The 18,522-nt window shown below is 51.9% G+C and overlaps 2 protein-coding genes across 4 annotated transcripts in view; one reads left to right on the top strand and one right to left on the bottom strand.

The window, feature by feature from the left end:
• LOC116787990 (deleted in malignant brain tumors 1 protein-like) overlaps positions 1–18,522 on the bottom strand; it is a 499,349-nt gene that overhangs the window by 185,719 nt on the left and 295,108 nt on the right. The window lies entirely within an intron of this gene.
• CCDC9B (coiled-coil domain containing 9B) overlaps positions 1–18,522 on the top strand; it is a 29,538-nt gene that overhangs the window by 3,896 nt on the left and 7,120 nt on the right. For 2 of the 3 annotated variants that reach the window (XM_032690919.1, XM_032690918.1), the window contains 9 exons: positions 324–485; positions 3,607–3,756; positions 10,845–10,919; positions 13,429–13,613; positions 14,690–14,751; positions 15,274–15,327; positions 15,783–15,888; positions 17,206–17,263; positions 17,610–18,418. In XM_032690919.1, coding sequence (XP_032546810.1) covers positions 324–485; positions 3,607–3,756; positions 10,845–10,919; positions 13,429–13,613; positions 14,690–14,751; positions 15,274–15,327; positions 15,783–15,888; positions 17,206–17,263; positions 17,610–18,386 — 1,629 coding nt within the window. In that variant the 3' untranslated portion in view covers positions 18,387–18,418. The remainder of the gene's footprint in view (positions 1–323; positions 486–3,606; positions 3,757–10,844; positions 10,920–13,428; positions 13,614–14,689; positions 14,752–15,273; positions 15,328–15,782; positions 15,889–17,205; positions 17,264–17,609; positions 18,419–18,522) is intronic. The other variant, XM_032690920.1, reaches the window with a different exon arrangement.

The raw sequence follows: 18,522 nt of genomic DNA, 5'->3' as shown, positions 1-18,522 counted from the left end.
GAGCTAACTCAGAGTGCGGCACAAAGAGCTGAGGATGACATTTGTTTCCCATAACTCTGGCATTTTAGTCTGAAATGTCAGATTTGTAAGTGCAAAGGACTTTTCAGCCCCGCTGTAATTATGGGTTTTGCTGCTGAGCAGACAAGGAGCCCCTTGTTCTCCAGGAATGTCACGGCACCCTGCCGGGCACAGGGAACTTCCCTGGGGCAAGGTCTGCCTGTTCCGCAGCCACCTCCCCGCTTGTGTGCAGGTGTGTTTGGGGAAGGGAATCGCATCCCTGAGCCAAAGGCCTGGATTTGCTAACAGAAATGTTCGTTTTCCAGGACAAAAGGGTGGTGAGTGAGAAATGGGCAAGCCCCTGTCCTACGAGCCCTGGGTTCGGCGTTGGCAGTGAGGAGGAGGAGGAGGAGGAAGCAGATCATATGTTCACATTCAGGATGGGGAAGAGGATGCAGCTGGCTGTTACCATGGACAACAAAGCAAAGGTGAGCAGGGAAGAGGATTCCACTTACACTGTGGCCTCTTGACTTACAAAGGGGCTTGTGTTCTGCCTCTCACTTGAGCTTTGTGCCCAGCATGTCACATCCAAAGGGAATAGTTCCCTTCCTGCTCCTTTTCCCTCATTTCTCAAACCTTCAACACAGCCTCAGTTTTCATTTCGGGTTGCCACACACTTCCCTCCCCATTTCTGATTCCCAGGGATCAGCCCCTGGGCCTTGCTAAATCCTCTGGTGGCTCCCCACACCCACCCACAGGTAGCCAGGTCCTTTTCCGAGGGATCAGTCACCTCGTTGTCCTTCTGGGCCACTCTGGTGTTAAACTGTGTTGCTGTGATTGGAAAGGGGCTGGAAACAAGTGGGAGCTCAGACAGATTTAGCTGCATTATTCTCCAGCTATTCCCAGGGAGGCAGTGATGCTTGGTGGTAAAAGCAGCATCATTTCTCCCTGATACTGCATTCCAGAACATCCAGAATGTAGAAGGAAAAACAGAGTGAGATGAGCGTCGCTTTCAGCTGCCAATGAGATGGGCAGGAAGTGTGACCCAGTATTTGCAGACTTAATTAAAAATTGTGTGAAAAGGCAAAAGTAATTGAAAACACTACTTCGTTTTTTAAATCCTGAAACATCCCCTCCTGGGCACTGCCCCATTCCTTGTGGAGCCTGTGCATCCAGATATAATGATTCTCGTCTCTGTCACAGCAGCGCTGGGAAAAGGAAAGGGTGGCAGCAAGTGGTGCTCCCGTGGGTCCCCTTTTAGGCACAGTGACGTGTGGGTTTGTGGCACTGAGGTCCAATCCAAAGCCATTCCCCGGGATAAGGAAGAGAAGCCCCACCCTTCCTGCTGCCCCGGACATAGGGGCAGGAGTGCTGCAAACCTTGGCTGTCAGCAAAAGGCAGGAACTGTTTTCTCCCTCTGAGGCAGCTTGGAAATGTTTTCCTGATTTTGTGCCTCGAATGCGTGTTCATTTGTTTCCCAGTGACCTAGTTACCCTTTCTTTCCAGGGAGAAATAGGCCACAGTCACTGTGCCATTAGAAAGTCATTTTATGTTACCTTGAAGGAACTGAATCGCTTAGGAAAAAATGCACCTTTCCGAATGATTTTTCGGGAGAAAGGGACAGAGGCCTCTCATTCCCTTTGTTCCAGACAGAGCACCAGGAGTGTGAACATCCCGTTCAAATGAAATCTCATTCCAGCACAGCCAAACCCTCTCCTGATGTGAGGGGGGGAAGTTCTGTTTTTTCTCAGAACAGAGGGTCCCTGAAACCTCCAGCTGTGACTGTAGTGTAGGGACCAGGCAGTCCCTGCCTCGGCCGCAGTGTCGCAGCCACCTGGCACGTTGTGACACCTACTCATCTGCCTGTGGCAGATACCAAATGAGTTGTGCTCCACCCTGAAACAATCAGCTTTTTCTGCCTCAGGAACAGACCTTGCCATCTCTAGGGCTGGCTCACAGATGTCAGAGCAGTACCCTGCCTTGACCCCAACACGGAGGTCGGCACGGACAGTGCTAAAATGGCACAGGACACCTCAGCAGCACGTCCTTGCTTTGAACCCAACATGTGGCTTCAGTTAGTGCAAGAAAAGCTGAAACGGTAAAGGTCGTCCTGAGGGCAGCAAAACTTGTTAGGAGCTGCAGCTGGGACCCAAAAGTAGAGCTGTACATCCTCAAGGGGATGTGTAACAAGGTTCCCACCGTGTCCAAACAGCTGCGACAGGCAGGACCATCAGCAGCGCGGGGACCACTCCTCCTTTCCCCTGCATCCTCTGCTGGGCTGCCAAAATCACCCAGATGTGAAAGATGAATAAACCAGAGGCTGAGGCTCTGCTGCTGGAAATCCTGCAGTGTCTCCTCAGACATTTCTCATGTGTTAGGAGGCTTGATGACTGAGAAGTCATAAAAAAGGTTGTGCTGACGGAGGCTGTGCACAGCGAGGCTCCCTCCACGCCAACATCTGCACTCCTGGCAGAGCTGAGGGGAGATGAGGCTAATGTGAGCCTTCTTGGTATCATATGTCACGGCAGAGTCCTTGATTGCAAGTCTTCACTACAAATCAGAGGTCAGGGTGTGCTGTTTGTTTTTGAAACCAAGTTCGTAGCAACAAAGAGTTCCCAAGTTTCACTGAAGTTTCCTTGGAGAATTTGAGGTCCTTTAAAATCAAGATTCCAGAATACGTGGAGTGCCAAGGAGGAAAACAGGAAAACACACCATCCTTTACAGAGGGAAGCTGCTGAGGTTCCTTCATCCCTGGTAAAGTTGAGCAGACTTCATACAGATGAAGAGAAAAGAAAAAGATCAGAGATAATGATGGAGATGACATAGTAAGTCTCTCATTTCCTTGTAAGGCAAAAATAAAAAGGCACGTGATGGACCTGAAAGATGATACTTTTAAATGAGAAGAAATATGTCTTTTTGCACAAATGATGTGCTCATGTTGTGGAAGTGATGGTTGAGGGCATTGGCAGGGGCTCAGCCAGCAACAAAGATCATTAACAAAATAGGAACCATATGGAAATCCATGCAGGGAAGTCATGACGCTGATACGGACAGCTGGAAATAATATCTGAGAGGGGGAACTGCCCTTGCTCAAGGAGTTTATATATCAGTTTCCTAAACTATTCCACTGCTGAATAAATCATTCCAGAAATATGAACACACAATGACTATGAAATGATAAATTATCGAGTATTAATACACTTCAGGGGAGTAACTGCTTTGTGGGCAAGGTTGGAGAGAATCCCACTGTTCCCCTTCTCTTCCACCCTCTCGGCTTCTGCTCCGAGGTAGCCTCACATTTTATTGTGTGTGGGGTGGGGACAACTTCATGTTTGTTTCAAAGACACAAATGCAAGCTGAAAATAAAACCATCTAGCAGTGTCCATGCTGCAAGGTTAATCCCACCCTGCCTGTGCTGTGCCCAGCTAAACACACCTCCGTAATGTAACATCCCAGATGCCTTTGAGTGGGGTGGCAGCTCTGTAAGCCAAGGGGACTGACTGCCCGGCTCATTTTCTGTTCTGCCAGCCCCGGATCCTTTGCAGCCTGGGATGGCCACTGTCCAGGGAAGGCTGTTGGAGGTGTCCCTAACTCATCCTGTCCCCCCAGGGCAAGCGGATCGTCAGCGAGAAACGTGCCGAGAGCTTCCCCGGCCCGGGCCGGGTGCCAGAGCTGGGCGAGGAGGACACGGACCACTTGGTGGCTTTCCGGCGGGGCAGGAGGATGCAGATTGCCATCACCATGGATAACAAGGAAAAGGTACGTGGCTGTAACTGAGCCGTGGCATCCACTTGTTCTGCTGGCATGAGGAGGGCCCAGCCACAGGGGGCTGGGAGAAACTGTGTGTTAATAGTGTGGAGACGCTGGATCCGTAGAGAGATGCTGTTTTGGGAGGATTGATGAAATCACTGCCAGATATGGGGCATATCTCTTGCCAGCTTCTTTTTGGGGCCACACAGCAGACTGGGGCAGGAGCAGTGTCCTCCTGACTCACTGCACGACTTAAACCTTAACAGAGCTGGGCAATATCTGCTTCTGAACCCAAGTCCTGCTGTGCCTGCTGTCACCTGCTGAGTGATGCTTGAAACATATCTTTGAAACGTGTTTCAAATACTTCTTTGCAAATACCTTCCTCGTTACACACACGGAGGCATGTGCTATTCTCCTCTTGGAGAGTTTTCACAGATAAGAAAGAATGCCTGCAGCAAACAGGGTCAGCAAAGACTGTATAGGAAAATAACACTCGGAGTGGCTGCCAAACACACCTAGGAATGCTGGGAGACGTCTGCAGCCCCCTCTCTGGGGCAGCGCCAACCATCTGCTGCTGCTGCCCACACTCATCTTCAGCTTCTCCTCCTGCTTGGGGCTTACCTGGGCTCTGAGTGCTCCTTCTGTGTGGCTGCCGAGCAGCTTTTTGGATGCCACAAACCTTGTGTGAGCCACCTGATTGAGCCACTGGTAACCCCAGAGGTCCACGGGACAGGCACTACCATTTCAGTCTGGGAATCACCAGCACACTTGGACATGATGGGAGTGACTTGGCCATGCCTGTGCTGTCCCTGTCCTTGAGGCTGTCCAGTGTGCTTCTGTGATGTGCAGGACAAGTGTCTCCACTTCTGCCCTTGCTGGGCTTGTTAAAACACTTGTCTCTGTGGTCATCAAGGCTGGGGCTGTGCTAGGAGAGAGCAGCAGGAGCAGTGCCTGGATTTTGGCTTCAGATCCTGTGCTCTCCTTTAAGTGTATGGACAGCCCTGGCAAAGGTCACCTCCCATCTGGTTTCATTATGGAACGTGAAATGTGAGGCTGAGCGTCCACGTACAGGAGTTCGGCGATGCCTTGCTCATACTGGCCCCAAAGCACCTGATATTCAGAGTGTGCATGAGGGCACCAGCTGGTGGGTGTCAGAGGGTGGCGCTGAATCTTGGGCACTCTTCTGGCAGCCGTGGGCTGTGAGGGAGGCTGTGAGGTGCCAAGGGGGAGCCAGTGCTGATATCCTCAGGGAAAGGGATTATGCAGAGCTGTTTGGGGGCTCCATTGCCTTGGCTGAGCAAGAGAAGGATCTGTCAGGAGCACAGGAAAGCCACAGGGGCTTCATGTAGCTCTAGTTATCCAACACTTCCAAGGAGCACAGCACACTTTGTGCTGGCACAGACAAAATGTCCCCTGCTTCTGCCACTGAGCTTTAGGCATAGCCGCTCCAGCCTGTGGGAAGCTCCTGCTCCCTGGAAAGCAGTGTGCTTCCAGGGAACGTGCTGTCCCAGGCTGCACAGGAGGCAGGGAGCAGGCACTGGGGCTGCCACAGAGCCCAGCTCCCATGGCTGGGAAGTGGAGGGGCAGGAAGGATCTCTTAGTGAGCTTATTTAAATTGGGCTTTCATGGGAGTATTTGTTGTTGGTCCTTGGATTCCTCTTACAATTCAGAAAGAGCTATAAAAGTGTTTGAAGCTCTGGTTTCCAATAGCTGTTACCAGCTGGATATGTTTCAGAGTCCAGCTGAGCTCAGGAGAATTCCTCATTCCTGGTGATTTCCCTGGGCTGATCAGGCCCTGTTCCATCCCTGGTTAATGAGGATATCTTCCTATTGCCATGTTAATTGTGTCACCTCAGGCAGCAGCTCCAGCAGCCAGGACAAAATCCAAATCCTTGCAATGAGACAAAAGGATGTGGCTGTAAGGGAGTGAAATGCTGGATTTCATGTCACCTCTGCAAGCTGCTTCCTTCTGTCCAGACTTGGGCAACCTTTTCCTGGGATCAGTGACAGAAGCAGATGGAGCCTGAAGTGACAAGTCACGTTGGCATCTCACACATGGTGCCAGCCTGGGCTGGTGGAGTCCGGGGAGTTTGGGCTGGCCCACCCTGTCCCTTCAACTGATCCTAAGCTGTGTCAGGGATTAGTGTTTTAAACAAATACTTCTTCACTATCAGTGAGGGTCCTTGAAAACTGAGCCCAGGCAGGTCTGTCTCACGTGTGCTGCAGAGGGATGTGTTCTCCAGGAGGGACTGGGAGCCTGCAGAGGCAACAACACCAAATGTACAAGGCCTGTGGGAATGACTGTAGCCTGCAGGGAATGACTGTGCCACAGAGGTGGTGCACACGGAGCATTTACAGCAGCAGCACAGAGTCAGGGAAAGAGGAGAAGACCAGGGAAGCCTGTAGTCATCCCTCCCCTCCTACACTCACCATCCTACAAATTAGGGCCCTCCTCTGCCAAGAACAGCATCATTCTCCTTGATGGGCTTCTCTTTGCCTAAATTGCACCCTTTTTCTTCTTTGGGTCCATCCAAAAGAAGATGTATCCCTTCCAAGCAGCCAGGAGCTGCAGTGTTAAGTGATGTGCTGGGCTGGAACATCCATCCCTTCTCTCTCTTCAGCCTTGCTCCCTGATAGCTCCATTTGCCGTTCCTGTGTCATGGGAAGCAGTTCATAGATCATCCCCTGGTCACTTCCCAAAGCACAAATGATTTTATCGATCCCTGTCATGTCTCCCTTTCAGCCACCTCATAAACCTTAAGACGCTGCCTCTATTTAGCCATCTCTGCCGAGGACGTGGTCCTATATTTCCAATCACTCTCATTATCCCCATTTGTACTTTGCTTATTTTTTACCATATTCTTTCAGTACATGCAGACCAGAAGTACACATGGTATTCCAGCTGCAGGCTCTCCTGGGCACACTCAGTGACACAGCAATGTTTTTGGCTTGTTCTCTGTTCTTCTCCCAACAACTTTGCATTTTCTTTGCTAAATAATTGAGCTAACATTTTCAGAGAACTGGTCACAATAGCACCAAAACATCATCCCTGACTGTTAAGCAGAGCTCAGTGCTGGTTGCTCTGTGTGTGTACACAAGGAGGGCATTTTCTCCGTGGGAGTTATTTTGTGTTCCTGATATTGAATTTCAGCTGTAATTTTATGATGCAGACATGCAATGTCAAGAGATCTTTTGCAGCTCTTTCCGGGCAAATTACATTCTTTGCCCTGGATGATTTAGTAGCATCAGCAAACTGTCATCCCTCTCTTCAGCTCCTTTTCCAGACCATTTATGAGCATGTTGAGCAGCACATATTCCAGTGGCACACTCCTGCTAATCTTCTGCCATGGAAACCGCCATTTCCTTGCCACTTTTTCTTTTCTACCTTTTAATCGGTTGTTAATCCAAAAGAGAAACTCCATCTTCATCCCCAGAATGAGCAGCTACTGGGAGAGCCTGGTGGGGTGTCAGTGTTGTCATCTGTCTAGCTGAGTGTTAGGACCTGATCTGGGACCCCCAATTCAAGGATTAGCTTTCAGCCTCTCATTAATCCCAGCACAGGCCATCCTTTGGGGGTTTTCACCTCAAGCCCCAGCTGGTTCCCTGCTCTTTTGGGGTTCCCTCAGAGGCCTAGGAGAAAGGATCACATCCGTCACTCCCCCTTCAGTAGCCTGGACACTGGCACATTTGCTCTCCCTGCAGCAGGGCTGGGGACAGTGCCTCCTGTTCAGCCCTAAAAAGCCGCTCCATGCTCTGGCAGTGTTTCAGGCTCATTAATACGCCAGAGCTGAGAGACAGCAGCCCAGGACCAGCAGAGCACAATGGTTAATTAACAGGTTACAAATCATCTCTTAAGTGGGTGGTTGATAGAGCTTCAGGGCTTTTAAATTGTCCTTTTATTAACAGAGTTTCCCAGGATGGTGTATCAGAAATTACTGTAATCAAGAGACACAAAAGCTGCTTTCAGGCGCTAACACAGATGTGTTGGACTCCAGTGCTTGCACAGGAGAGTAACCAAACCTGTGGCAGGAGAAACACTCGCTTTTCCATTGCAGGTGGGAGAGGAAAATAGGCAGAAAGGGTGGCTGAGAAGTCTTTAGCTCCCTTCAGGCAGCACAATCAGGAGGCAGATTTTTCAAAAGAGTTAGAAAAAAAGAAATCCTCTCGTGTACTAGTTTCAAAAATCCTGCCCAGTGGGGGATCTGAGCACTGGAAAACCAGCTCTAAGCTCCTACCAAAATCTCCTCCCGCAGCAGAAATGCCAGTTGTGGTGCTGACACGTGCCTGGAGAAATGGGTACCAAAAGGTTAATTTAACTCATCTGTCAGTACCTATTTTTAAAATAAGAAGACAGTGAAGTAGCTCAAAGATGTGGAAGCCTGTCAAAGCTTTTGGAGAACTGTGAGCACAAAGCAGTGCTGAACGTGGCTGGTTAATGGCACCAGCACTGTCACCACTGCCCAGGGACAGTACCTGGGAATATGTGTTGGGAGGCCAGACAGACCTCTGTCCTGGGTCAGAGCAGGCTCTGCCCTACCCCGGGCTGAGAAACTGAGAAATCCTGGCATAAACCTTGGGATAAACAACCATAATCTTCCCTCTCTGCCTCAGGCTTTTGTGCCCTCCCCCTGCTCTGCAGGAACAGTTACATGAGGGATGATGATGTCCTTGTCATTTTTCATAATTTTGGGGGCGGAGAGGAGGAAGAAGGAGAAAAACATGTTTTGCTTCCTTGTGGTGTGTGGTGAGAGGGGAGCAGCAGCTCTGGGGCAGCAGGACAATGGGAAATCTGCTCTGGAGCCAGAGCCAGAGCAAAGCTGGCTGTTCTCTGCTCAGCTCAGACCTGCTGTCCTGGTACAAAAGAGCTACATTTTTGTGGTCCTCTCAATTTTCCACAAGGCCCTTTGAGAAGCAAAAATAGCTGCAGACTAAGGCCAAAGGCATGGCTTGGAGTGAGGGTGCAAAGGGGTGGAGGGTTGTGTGGTGTCCCTGTGACCCAGCGGTTTGTGTAGGGCAATGACGAGTGAGTGCTCTGAGCGGGACAGCCCTGGGATGCAGGGCTCTGGGACATCTCTGAGACGCAGTCTCTGGGATGCAGGCCTCTGGGACATTCTCTGAGATGCAGTCTCTGGAATGCAGGACTCTGGGATGCAGGTCTCCAGGACAGCCTCTGGGATGCAGGTCTCCAGCACTGACCAGCCATGCAGGAGCTGCCTGTTCCCCCATATCCCACGAGCAGCAGCACGATCCCTCACCCAGGCCATCCCTGGGGGTTCCCTGGGCACTGGCTGGCTCCTGGCTGCTCCAGGGCTGGAGGGAAGCTGTGCTGGCTGCAGGCAGAGCTCTCTGCTCCCCCCAGCTTACTCACGGCCTGGCTCAGTGCTCCGGCTGTGCGGATGCTCCGACTTTCCGGTTCCTGTCTTTGGGGGCACAGTCGGGCATTGTAAAGGGGCCAGGCAGAATCACTCTTTGCATGAGCCTGGGGGGAGATAGGCAGACTCAGCTGGAACACTGAGCACACACGGCCCTGCAGCTCCCTGCCTGTTTCCCCATCAATCATAAGCTGTTGGGCATTTTGGAGGCAAACGGTGCTCCTTCTCTCCCATCTCTCCCCCCACACCCCTCCACATGGAGGGGCTCCTGCTTTCCTGCAGTAACTGACCCCTTTGTCTCCTTTCCAAAAGGAGTTCTAGTTTCACTTGCAGCTGCTTTAAGGCTAAAGGCCCCTCTGCGCCTTGCTCCCAGCCAGCTCCCTAAATAAGCAAGCTTTCCAGGTTTCTATTGTTTAATTGCTCTGTAAATGCTCAGTTTTGGGGTGCAGAGACTTGTTGGATCCCTCACTACAGGGTTCTTCTCGTGGGGCTGCACCAGCAGGGACTTGGAGTCCAGAGGGAGCGTTTTTGTTGGCACAAGTTTTCACAGCAACATTTTGAAATAAATCCTCGGTATCATCCTTCACCATATCCCCTTTTGCTGCACACAGGATATGGTGAGGAGTGGCTTTTCTGAGCACCCCCAAAATCTTTGCTGAAAAATCCCAGGACAATCTAGCTAGCATTTTCCTTATTATTTCCAAGGATCTGTTTTCACAAGCTTCCATCCGCACTGGAGCTACCAGTCAGCCCGGTGAAGCTGTTGTGCACCAAGGGCAGTGTCCGTGAGCAGTGGCTGTACGGCCACACTTCCCACCTGCCTCAGACTTAGCATGTATGAGCACTCTGAGCAGTCCCCCAAAAGCCTGTCCCCAGCTCGCTCCCTCCGTGATCCCACTGGGTATGTGGGAACAGCCGGCAGCGGGATGAGTTGCCTTAGGAGATTGGGCAGAGCTGCAGGTATTGAGACTGATAGCCTGAGTTTCCCGCATCCAACCCTGTAAAATTAAACCTGGGGCTGCCAAATGCCTGGAATAAAAGTCCTGTTTCCAGCCTGGGCTGGATCCCACCGCGCTGCTGCTTTCTGGAAGGGCTGAGCTGGCAGTTCGTGCTCCGTGTTCCTCTTTGTGTTTCAGTTCTGCTTGGCACTGCACAATGGCAGCTCAGCCCACACACCCCTGGCCCCGCAGCCGTCCAGCCAGGCAGGAAGCCTTTCCTAACACATCTCTGTGCTCTGCAGGCTGTTCTGCTGAGAGGTGACAGCATGGATAAACCCAGTGGGAGCAGGGATGGATCCCGCTACAAGGGCACCCATGTTTGCCGAGGACAAAAATCACTCCCAGCTTGACCATGCTGGCTTTTAGCTGCACCTTAGGTGGGCTCCCGGATCTTGTGCAGTTGAATCATAAGCTGTGTCTTTGGCCCAAATCGGAAACTTGGTCTGACTTTGAAAGAAATGGGACTATACAGGACAGCTCTCGGCCTCTCCCTTGGGAGGAGGGAGGGACCAGTGGGAATGCTTTTCTCACACACCTCTTGCTTTCTGATTTCCCTTTTTTTCTATACCAGCTTGATTCAGGGCCCCAGAAACCAATCCTTCCTCTTTTGATGACCTTTTCTGAGCAGTTCTTACATGTCCTGGTGGGCACAGGGTCAGGCACTGGCTCCCCTGCCAGAAGTCCTTGCTTAATCCTTGAAATGACTCCTGTATCTGTGCTCTTGCAGGCAGAGGAGCGGAGAACAGCAGAGAAGAGGAGATCAGACAGTGACAGAGGCCCAGAAAGTGAGCAGAGCCGGAAGGTGAGTGGGACCTGTGTCCCTTTGGGGGACTGTTGTCTTGGAAGAGGAAACCAGTAGGATGTGCCTCCCCACCACAGTCCTGAAGGAAGATGATCTTTAAGGTCCCTTCCAACCCAAACCCTCCTGTAATTCTGTGAAGCAGCAGTGTGCTCTCATGTGGCCCCCACTGCTCATCCCGCTCCTCATCCAAAGTGTAACCGAGCAGTTGACACTCTTAGAGCAAAGCAGCGCTGGAAAGGTGACAGGGATCTGCCTTGTGGCTGCTCAAGCCCCTCACACAGCTGCAGAGAAGGGTAACATGCTCACTCCTGTGGCAGCACAGCCCTGTCTGGTTCCTCTCCCAAAACCATTTCTTTGTGGATTGAAGAGCTCAGGCCGCATTAGCTACAGCTCCTCACTTTGCAGGAGCTGAGGAGGATGGAGGTAAATTAAAGCAGAGGCCTTCCCACTGACTGTTTAATGCAAAGCCTGGAGACATGCTGGCTCCCCTGAGCCTGCAGATGCTTTAATTAATGGAGCACAAATGGAATAACCCCACCTCAGCAGGATTCATTAGGAGGACACAGATGGGCTCCTAGACAATAATTCCAGCTGAGCCCCCCAGAGCAGGAAAGGGGAACACGATGGCCTGTGGTCCAGCCAACCACAGCTCTGCTGTCACTGAGGTGAGGGACCAGCCCTTCCTGCTCTGTGGGCCCACGAGAGACCATGGCACCAGCCTCAGTCCTGCCCTCACTTTTGGCTTTATGGGTGCATCAGGATCCATCCTGGCAGGATCCATTCTGGCAGGACTCACCGTGAGGCTGGAAGTAGTGGGGAGCCTCTCCAGGTGCCCTGGCCCAGGGATCTGTGCTTGCCCTGGCTTTGCCCTGCTGTACCCTGCCTTTCTGTTCACCTCCTCTCTCCCTCCCCGGGGCCGTGGGCTCAGGTGCCCCAGCTGCTGCCAGCCCAGGATGGAGGAGCACTTGGAGCCACCCCAGCTCCGGCCCACGCGGGTGGGTCACCTCGGTAACGGGGCTTTCTGTGCCGCCCTCCCGCTGCTCTGCTTTCATCCACACAGGCTGAGGGGGGAACTCCTCTCTGGGGAAGGGCTGAGGGCGGCTGCTGGAAGGACACGTGTGTGAGGTGATGAATTGCCTGCTGGTAATTAGCACCCCAGGACTGGCTCTGCACTGAGCTGTTCCCTACGCTCTGTTGCTTGACAACACACCACGGCCTGCCAGCTCCTGCTTCCACTGCATCCATTAACCTGACAGCTGGGATACCTCCCCCCACATGCTCCCTTAGCTCTGAACTGCCTTTTCATTAAGATCTCAATTTTTGAGCGGTATCCGGAGGAGTGACAATCCAAGAGCCTGACAGCAGTGAAGGGGAAGAGCCCCTTTGCTCCAGGAATGGGCACAGGGTCGGCCCGAGCTCTGTGGCTGTGGGCTCCCATGGGTGCCTGGTGGTCACAGAAGGCTGGCTTCCTTTTCCACCTTCTCAGTGTGAAGTATTTCATAGCCATAACTTTGATTTTAGTGTGCCAAAGTCTTCAGGCTGGGGGGACTCATCAGCCCAGTGCATGTTCCATGTGAGTTCAGCCTCTCAAACCCTGCTGCAAACACTCCAGGAACTGACTATTTGCCATAAGTAAACCTTAGCAAAGTCACTTTTCCAGGAAAATCTGAGAACATTTGGGTTTAAAACCTTCACATCAGCAGTGAAGGCCGCTGTCTAATTTACACCCACAGTTAAAGTGGCTGCAGGTACAAATGCAGTGAACTCATCCTGTGGCCATTTGCACATGATTACAGAGGCAGGCTGCAAAAGGTTGAGGGGCTGAACATCTAGAATGAAAAAATACATCTTATGGGAGCTGCTTCCCAGATCTGGAGGTTGGATAAAGCTCCAAGAACCAAGGAAACACTATGGTTTGGGTTAGGGAAACAGCAGTGACACCCCACCTCTTTAAGGTAACAAGAATGTGTCCAGATGGCAGAATCCAGGGCTTTAGGTGAAAGTTATTGCAATCATTTGAAATGTCAAAACTCTTCCTTGCAGTCTGGATGAAGTGGAACAACTTCTCAGAAATACATTGCCACCAATTATATTGTATTGTTGAATACTTTCCCAGAAGTGTCCAAGGCCAGGTTGGATGGGCCAACGAGATGAACTTTAAGGTTCCTTCCAATCCAAACCAGTCTGTGATTCCATGAATATCCCTGGAAGGGAGTGGTTGCTTGCTGTGATTTGGCTGTGGATTTACAATGTGGCTCCAGGCAATCCATGTACCTTCTTCCTGCCTCAGTTTTCCTCTCTGTAGAGCCAGCAAGCCCAGGACTGGTGTGTTTGGGGTGTGAGTGAAGCAGAGCCCTGTGCGTGCACAGCACTGCAGGGAGGGGAGCTGAGCTCGCTCCAAGTTGTTCTTAAATCCTGCTGAGCATTTCTGGTGGTGACAGCACAAAGTACCCTGAACGGGGCTGTTTCAGGCAGTTTTATTAACCAGAAGCTCTTTTCCCTCCCCCAGGATGGTGGGAAGTCAGTGCAGAAGAGCCCTGGAGACGGGAGTTTCCCCATGACTGGCCGGGAACGCTCGGAGTACATCCGCTGGAAGAGGGAGAGGGAGCAGATTGACCTGGAGCGCCTGGCACGGCACAAGAACGCCAAGGGCGAGTGGCGGCGGGCTTGGGATGTGGAGAAGTCGGAGCACATGTAGGTCCTTCCCTGTGCCAGGGGAGTTTGCCCGCAGAGGCCTAAAGCCAGTGGTGGGATCTGGTGCAGATACTGATTGCCGAGCACATCCCGTGCTGTCATGTGCCTCTCCCTGGCCAAATCCACACTGCTGCCTCTTTCTCCCCCTGACCATGTGGGATCAGGTAACAGTCCACAGGTTCTCTCACTGCCCTCCTTGTTTGTCCTTTTCAAGCACAGGAGAGTCCAACGTCCCTAAATCCTCCCCACCCCATACACTGAGCCTGTTCGGGCGCTGCAGGTTGAGGGGGTCATCCAAAGGGCCACCTGTGGGATACAGGAGCAGTGCTGGGGACAGCAATGTGGGAGAGCTGGGAATGGGACTGACACATCCCTGCCTTAATCACTGTCCCCCTGACTGTGCTGCTTCAGCTGGGTCACACCACCTAGGGAGCTTTGAAGGATGACCTGGCACCTGCAGCAGGATAAGGCTCTGGTAGGGTTTAGAGTTTGGGAATGTTACAAAGGTTTGCAGATAGAACAGTTTGTGCAGGGCAGGTAGGTGGCTGAGGAATGGGACCAAACACATCAATTTTCAGTCGCTGAGACCTCAGTAATTAGAGGTGAACTGTCTTAAGTGGGTGCTGAGTGTTGCTGGCAAGACAGCCCTGAGCCCTACTGCTCTCTCATATATCCATTTTTAAGAGAAAAGCCATAACACAAAATAAGCAGGATTAGAAACGAACCAGATGAGTCTGATCTGAGATGACAAGTCCTAAAGCTACTTCAGGCTACGTTTGGAAGCTTTGGGAAGCTGCATTTGAGCATGGCACAGTTACACTACAGGCAACTATAGGGAGTTCAAGAACTTAACATATACATGTGAGTACTGATATAAAGGTTTTGGAGGCTCTCCTTTGGGGTAGAATTGCCTTACAGCCTCATTTCTCCTGGCTGGTGCAGCAGCTTCAGCTCCTGCTGAGAAACCTGCCCAGGTTTGCCCGTGGGCAGGTGCCGAAGGGCTGAGGGCTCCTGCCCACACTTTGCACACTGGGGGAGGATGGTCAGGTCTGACAATGCCTGTTTTTAACCTGCAGGTTTGAAGAGGACTTTGTTAAGGATGGGGAGCCAGCCTTGGATAATCCCAGCAATAAGAAAGGTTGGCAGGGGACACCTGGACTCTGTCCTGACACCAGTGAGCGCTGGTCCTGTGCACTCCAGTGCTGCAGCAGCTGCCGGGGCTGTGTCAGCTGAGAAGCTCTGCTTCCCTGGGCAAATGCCTCTGAGCTGGGGCTCAGCCCTCCCTGGGCTGGGCAGGGGGCTCAGGGGATGGGATTCGAGCTGGGTGATAGAGCTTTGGACCTTCCTAGAGCTTTGGACCTTCCCAGGGACAGCACTTGCTTCTGTAACCTGGGATGACACCATCCAGAGGCTCAGCCCTGTCTCCTTTCCCTAACACTGGTTTGAGAGGCAATCCTATTCCAGAGCACAGCATCTCTGATCCCTGGGGCACATGCTGGCTTCTTTACTAGCATTAGTCCATCCTGACTCCTGTTGCTCAGGAGATGGACTGGCAGAACCAAGCTTTCCCTTGTGATTCTGTTTGAATATCAGCCTTTCTGCTGCCTGTGCATTGCAGATCCTCACTCACTTCAGTGCATCCTTTGCTGTGTCCTTGCAGGGGGAAGAAATGCAAGGAAATTTCAGCACAGGTCCTTTCCTGCCGATGGCAGAGGTGAGTAAGCCACAGGATTCTTTTGTGCCACCCCACTAAATGCCAGCACCTCTGATACTCCTCATGGAGAGAGTTCTCTCCAGGCACTCACAGATTTGGAGTGGCTTTTGGGGACAGACCACGTGGCTGTTCTCATATCTGTGTGCAGGGGAGAACAAGACTTCCCAGAACAGCACAAGGAAGACTATATCCAAGGAATAAGATTTAAAGCTATGATTGGAATTTGGAATAAAAAAACAACAAAACAAAAACACAGAATAAACACCCGAAATTCTCAATTTGTATTTATGACTTTAAAAAACAGATGTGCAATATGCACACAGCTTCAGAGGCTTCCCACTCCAGAGGTTCTTTCCAGGGATCCAAGGATGTTGACATCTCCAGGGGTCTGGAGGACCAGAAGCAGCAGGCTGGTTGTGCCTGCTTTTGCCTGGCATTTCCAACCCGTTTTGCAGGTGGAGGACACCACGGGGTGAACGTGAGCGACCCCGGCCCGAAGGCAGTGCCCGCGGTGAGCAGCCGCGCCAAGGGGAAGGACAGACTGACGGGCAGAGCCAGGAGGTGAGGAGCTGGCAGCAGGGCCGTGCTGGGCTCACTCCTTGCCTAACTGGGAAGAGGGACAGACAAAACCAGATACTTTCTGCGGTGTCTGACAGGAATTCCCTTAATGGGGTTTGTGGGACTTGTGGGGTGTGTCGTCGCTGTCCTGACCTGCTGCACCAGATCTCTGAGAACAGCCCAGGGGGTCAGGTTACTCTGGGTCCAGATTTGGGTACCACTGGCACACCCCAGCAAGCTTTTGGACACATCTGGTCTGGCTTCCAGGCACGGCTGAAACGGAGGAGCCGCCTCCAAAGATACTTCCCAAATGAAGTATCTTTGGATACTTCCCCAATAGGAATGGGGATCAACACTGTGGTACAAGTGGCTTTAATTCTTCTGAAGCAACTGCTCTTAAAGATACCAACCCTGGTGAGGAGGGAGGGGGCTGCTCCTGCCAGCAACGCAGTCATTTGCACAGAAGGAGTTTCAGAATATCAGCAAACCCATGTTTTGCAGGGAGAAATATGTGCATATGTTATATATGTGTATATTATATATACCATGTTTGTTTGTGACCTGTAAGTCAGCAGGCACACACACAAGCAGGGGAGGGTTCCTCAGCCCCTCCCTGCCCAGTAGCACTGCATGGGCAGGTTCAGATTTATATTCACCCAGCAAATTCAGACAAGCCAAGGAAAGCAGTTTCCTCATGCAGCCTTTCACAAAGCCAGGGCCCTCCTTGGCACAGGATGTTGTAGCTGCTGCAAATTTATTATGGGGTCAAAATGCACTCACACAAGTCCTTGGGAGAGACTGTCTGCTAAGCTCAGCATGACTCAACAGAGATGCCATCTCAGGCTCAGGAAATCCCAGAGCCACATGTTCCTGGAAGCTGGGGAGGGAACAGGGGGTAGGTCAGCACATTTTTCCTCTTTCCAAACCCTACCCTAAGCATCTGCCAGTGATGCTGGGAATGTAAAAGCAATTTTATCCTTCAGCAACTCCCTCTGTGACCTGGGACACTTGGGCACTGTCAGGCAAACAGAACCAGACTGTGGCAAGCACCAGCACAAGCAAACTGTATCTTCTTAGTCTAACTCAGTTGTCTGTTCTGTCAATTGGAGTTTATGTTTTCATTACAATTAGAATTATAACAACCAGTTCATTAAGATTTAGTGGCCTCAGATGAGTGTCTCTGGATGGGCCTGGACAAGGGGCTCAGACAAGGAATGCATGGCCCTGGTATGAATCCCTACCAGGTGTCAGGCAGGGACAGTGGCTTTGCCATATGAGAACTTGAGGGCCTAAATTCTGATTTAATTTTTTTCTTGACAGGTGGGATGCAAAAGAAGGCGAGGACATGTCTTTTCTGAAGGATGACCTTGATGGCCAGGTGAGCTCAGGAGTTCCAGGCTGGCTGCTGAGTTTTCCCAACACATGCACTACCAGGAAAGTTGGATTCTCTGAGCCACTGTGAGCTGGCACCTCTGTTTTGGGGTCAGGGTACCCCTCGTTAGCACTCTCCACATGGCATGGTGTGACAGCAGCTTCAGTGCTTGCACTGCCCCTCTGTCAGCACAACCACCCCCCCTATTCTGGCCCCTGAATACTTCACCTACATCCCTTCACACTTTTTAATGGCCTTTGCAAATTTTTCCTCAAGTTCTTGCCTCAGAGGAAAGAAGTACCATCTACTGGTATTTTAAAAAGCTGAACTAAATGTCTCCTTTGTTTCTCAGAGGAGCCTTGGTGTGGACAAGCGGAAGAGCAGAGGAGAGGAGGGGGTGGAAGAGAACTGCACAGCTGAGCAGGAGGAGAAGGGGAAGCAGCCAAGCCTCCAGGATCACGGGGCCTCCTCGTCCCAGCGGCTCCGAAGGGAAGGGGGGAAGGTCCATCCTACCCACAACGGGCAGAAGGAGGAGCGGAGAGGGGTGAAGGGCTGCAGCACGGAGGTGTCTGTCACCAGCACAGGGGACTCAGAGCCAGGGCCCAAGCCAAGCAAGGGAAGTGTTGGGGAAGATGCCAATGGGAAGCCTGGCACTGCTGGCACCTCCCAGGAGAAGGAGAGCACTGGCAGCACTGCTCCTCCGAGCAGCCTCCCAAGCCCTGTGCCAGCCACCAGCGAGGAGACTTTGTCCCTGCCCATGGGAGTGAATGTAGATGGAACTGGATCAGAGAAAAACCCGGTTTCACAACAGGAGTCCTCCCAGGACTCCTCAAACTGCCATGGAGAACAGCTGGACACAGCAGCAGGAGACAGACTGGATGCAGATCAAGGACAGCTGGTGAGCAGAGGAGGGGAGGAAATGACCCAAAGCACTGCCCTGGAGGGGCAGGCACTTGCACTGAAAGGAGAAGATGCTGAAGGCGCTGAACACCAGGAGCCTTTGCCCCCAGGGAAAGCCAGCTCTGACAAGGCTGTTGTGCCTGAGCAGGACACAGCAAAGTCCCAGTCCGGAGAAGGGGACCAGCCTGAGGACTGCAAGGACAAGGACACTGGGGATGCCCTCAACTAGCACAGGTTGCACCGGCTTGCCTGAGACAGAAGGTGAGTTCCTGACCCCCTCTCCATGGAGTCTCTGCTGTCCCATTTTTGCTCTCAGCCGTAGTACAGGGCCACAACTCCACTCGCTGTGGTATAATGGCATCAGA

This window comes from Chiroxiphia lanceolata, chromosome 6 (assembly GCF_009829145.1).
Source record: "Chiroxiphia lanceolata isolate bChiLan1 chromosome 6, bChiLan1.pri, whole genome shotgun sequence".
Taxonomy (NCBI): Eukaryota; Metazoa; Chordata; class Aves; order Passeriformes; family Pipridae; genus Chiroxiphia; species Chiroxiphia lanceolata.
This window is presented reverse-complemented; position numbering and strand designations above follow the sequence as displayed.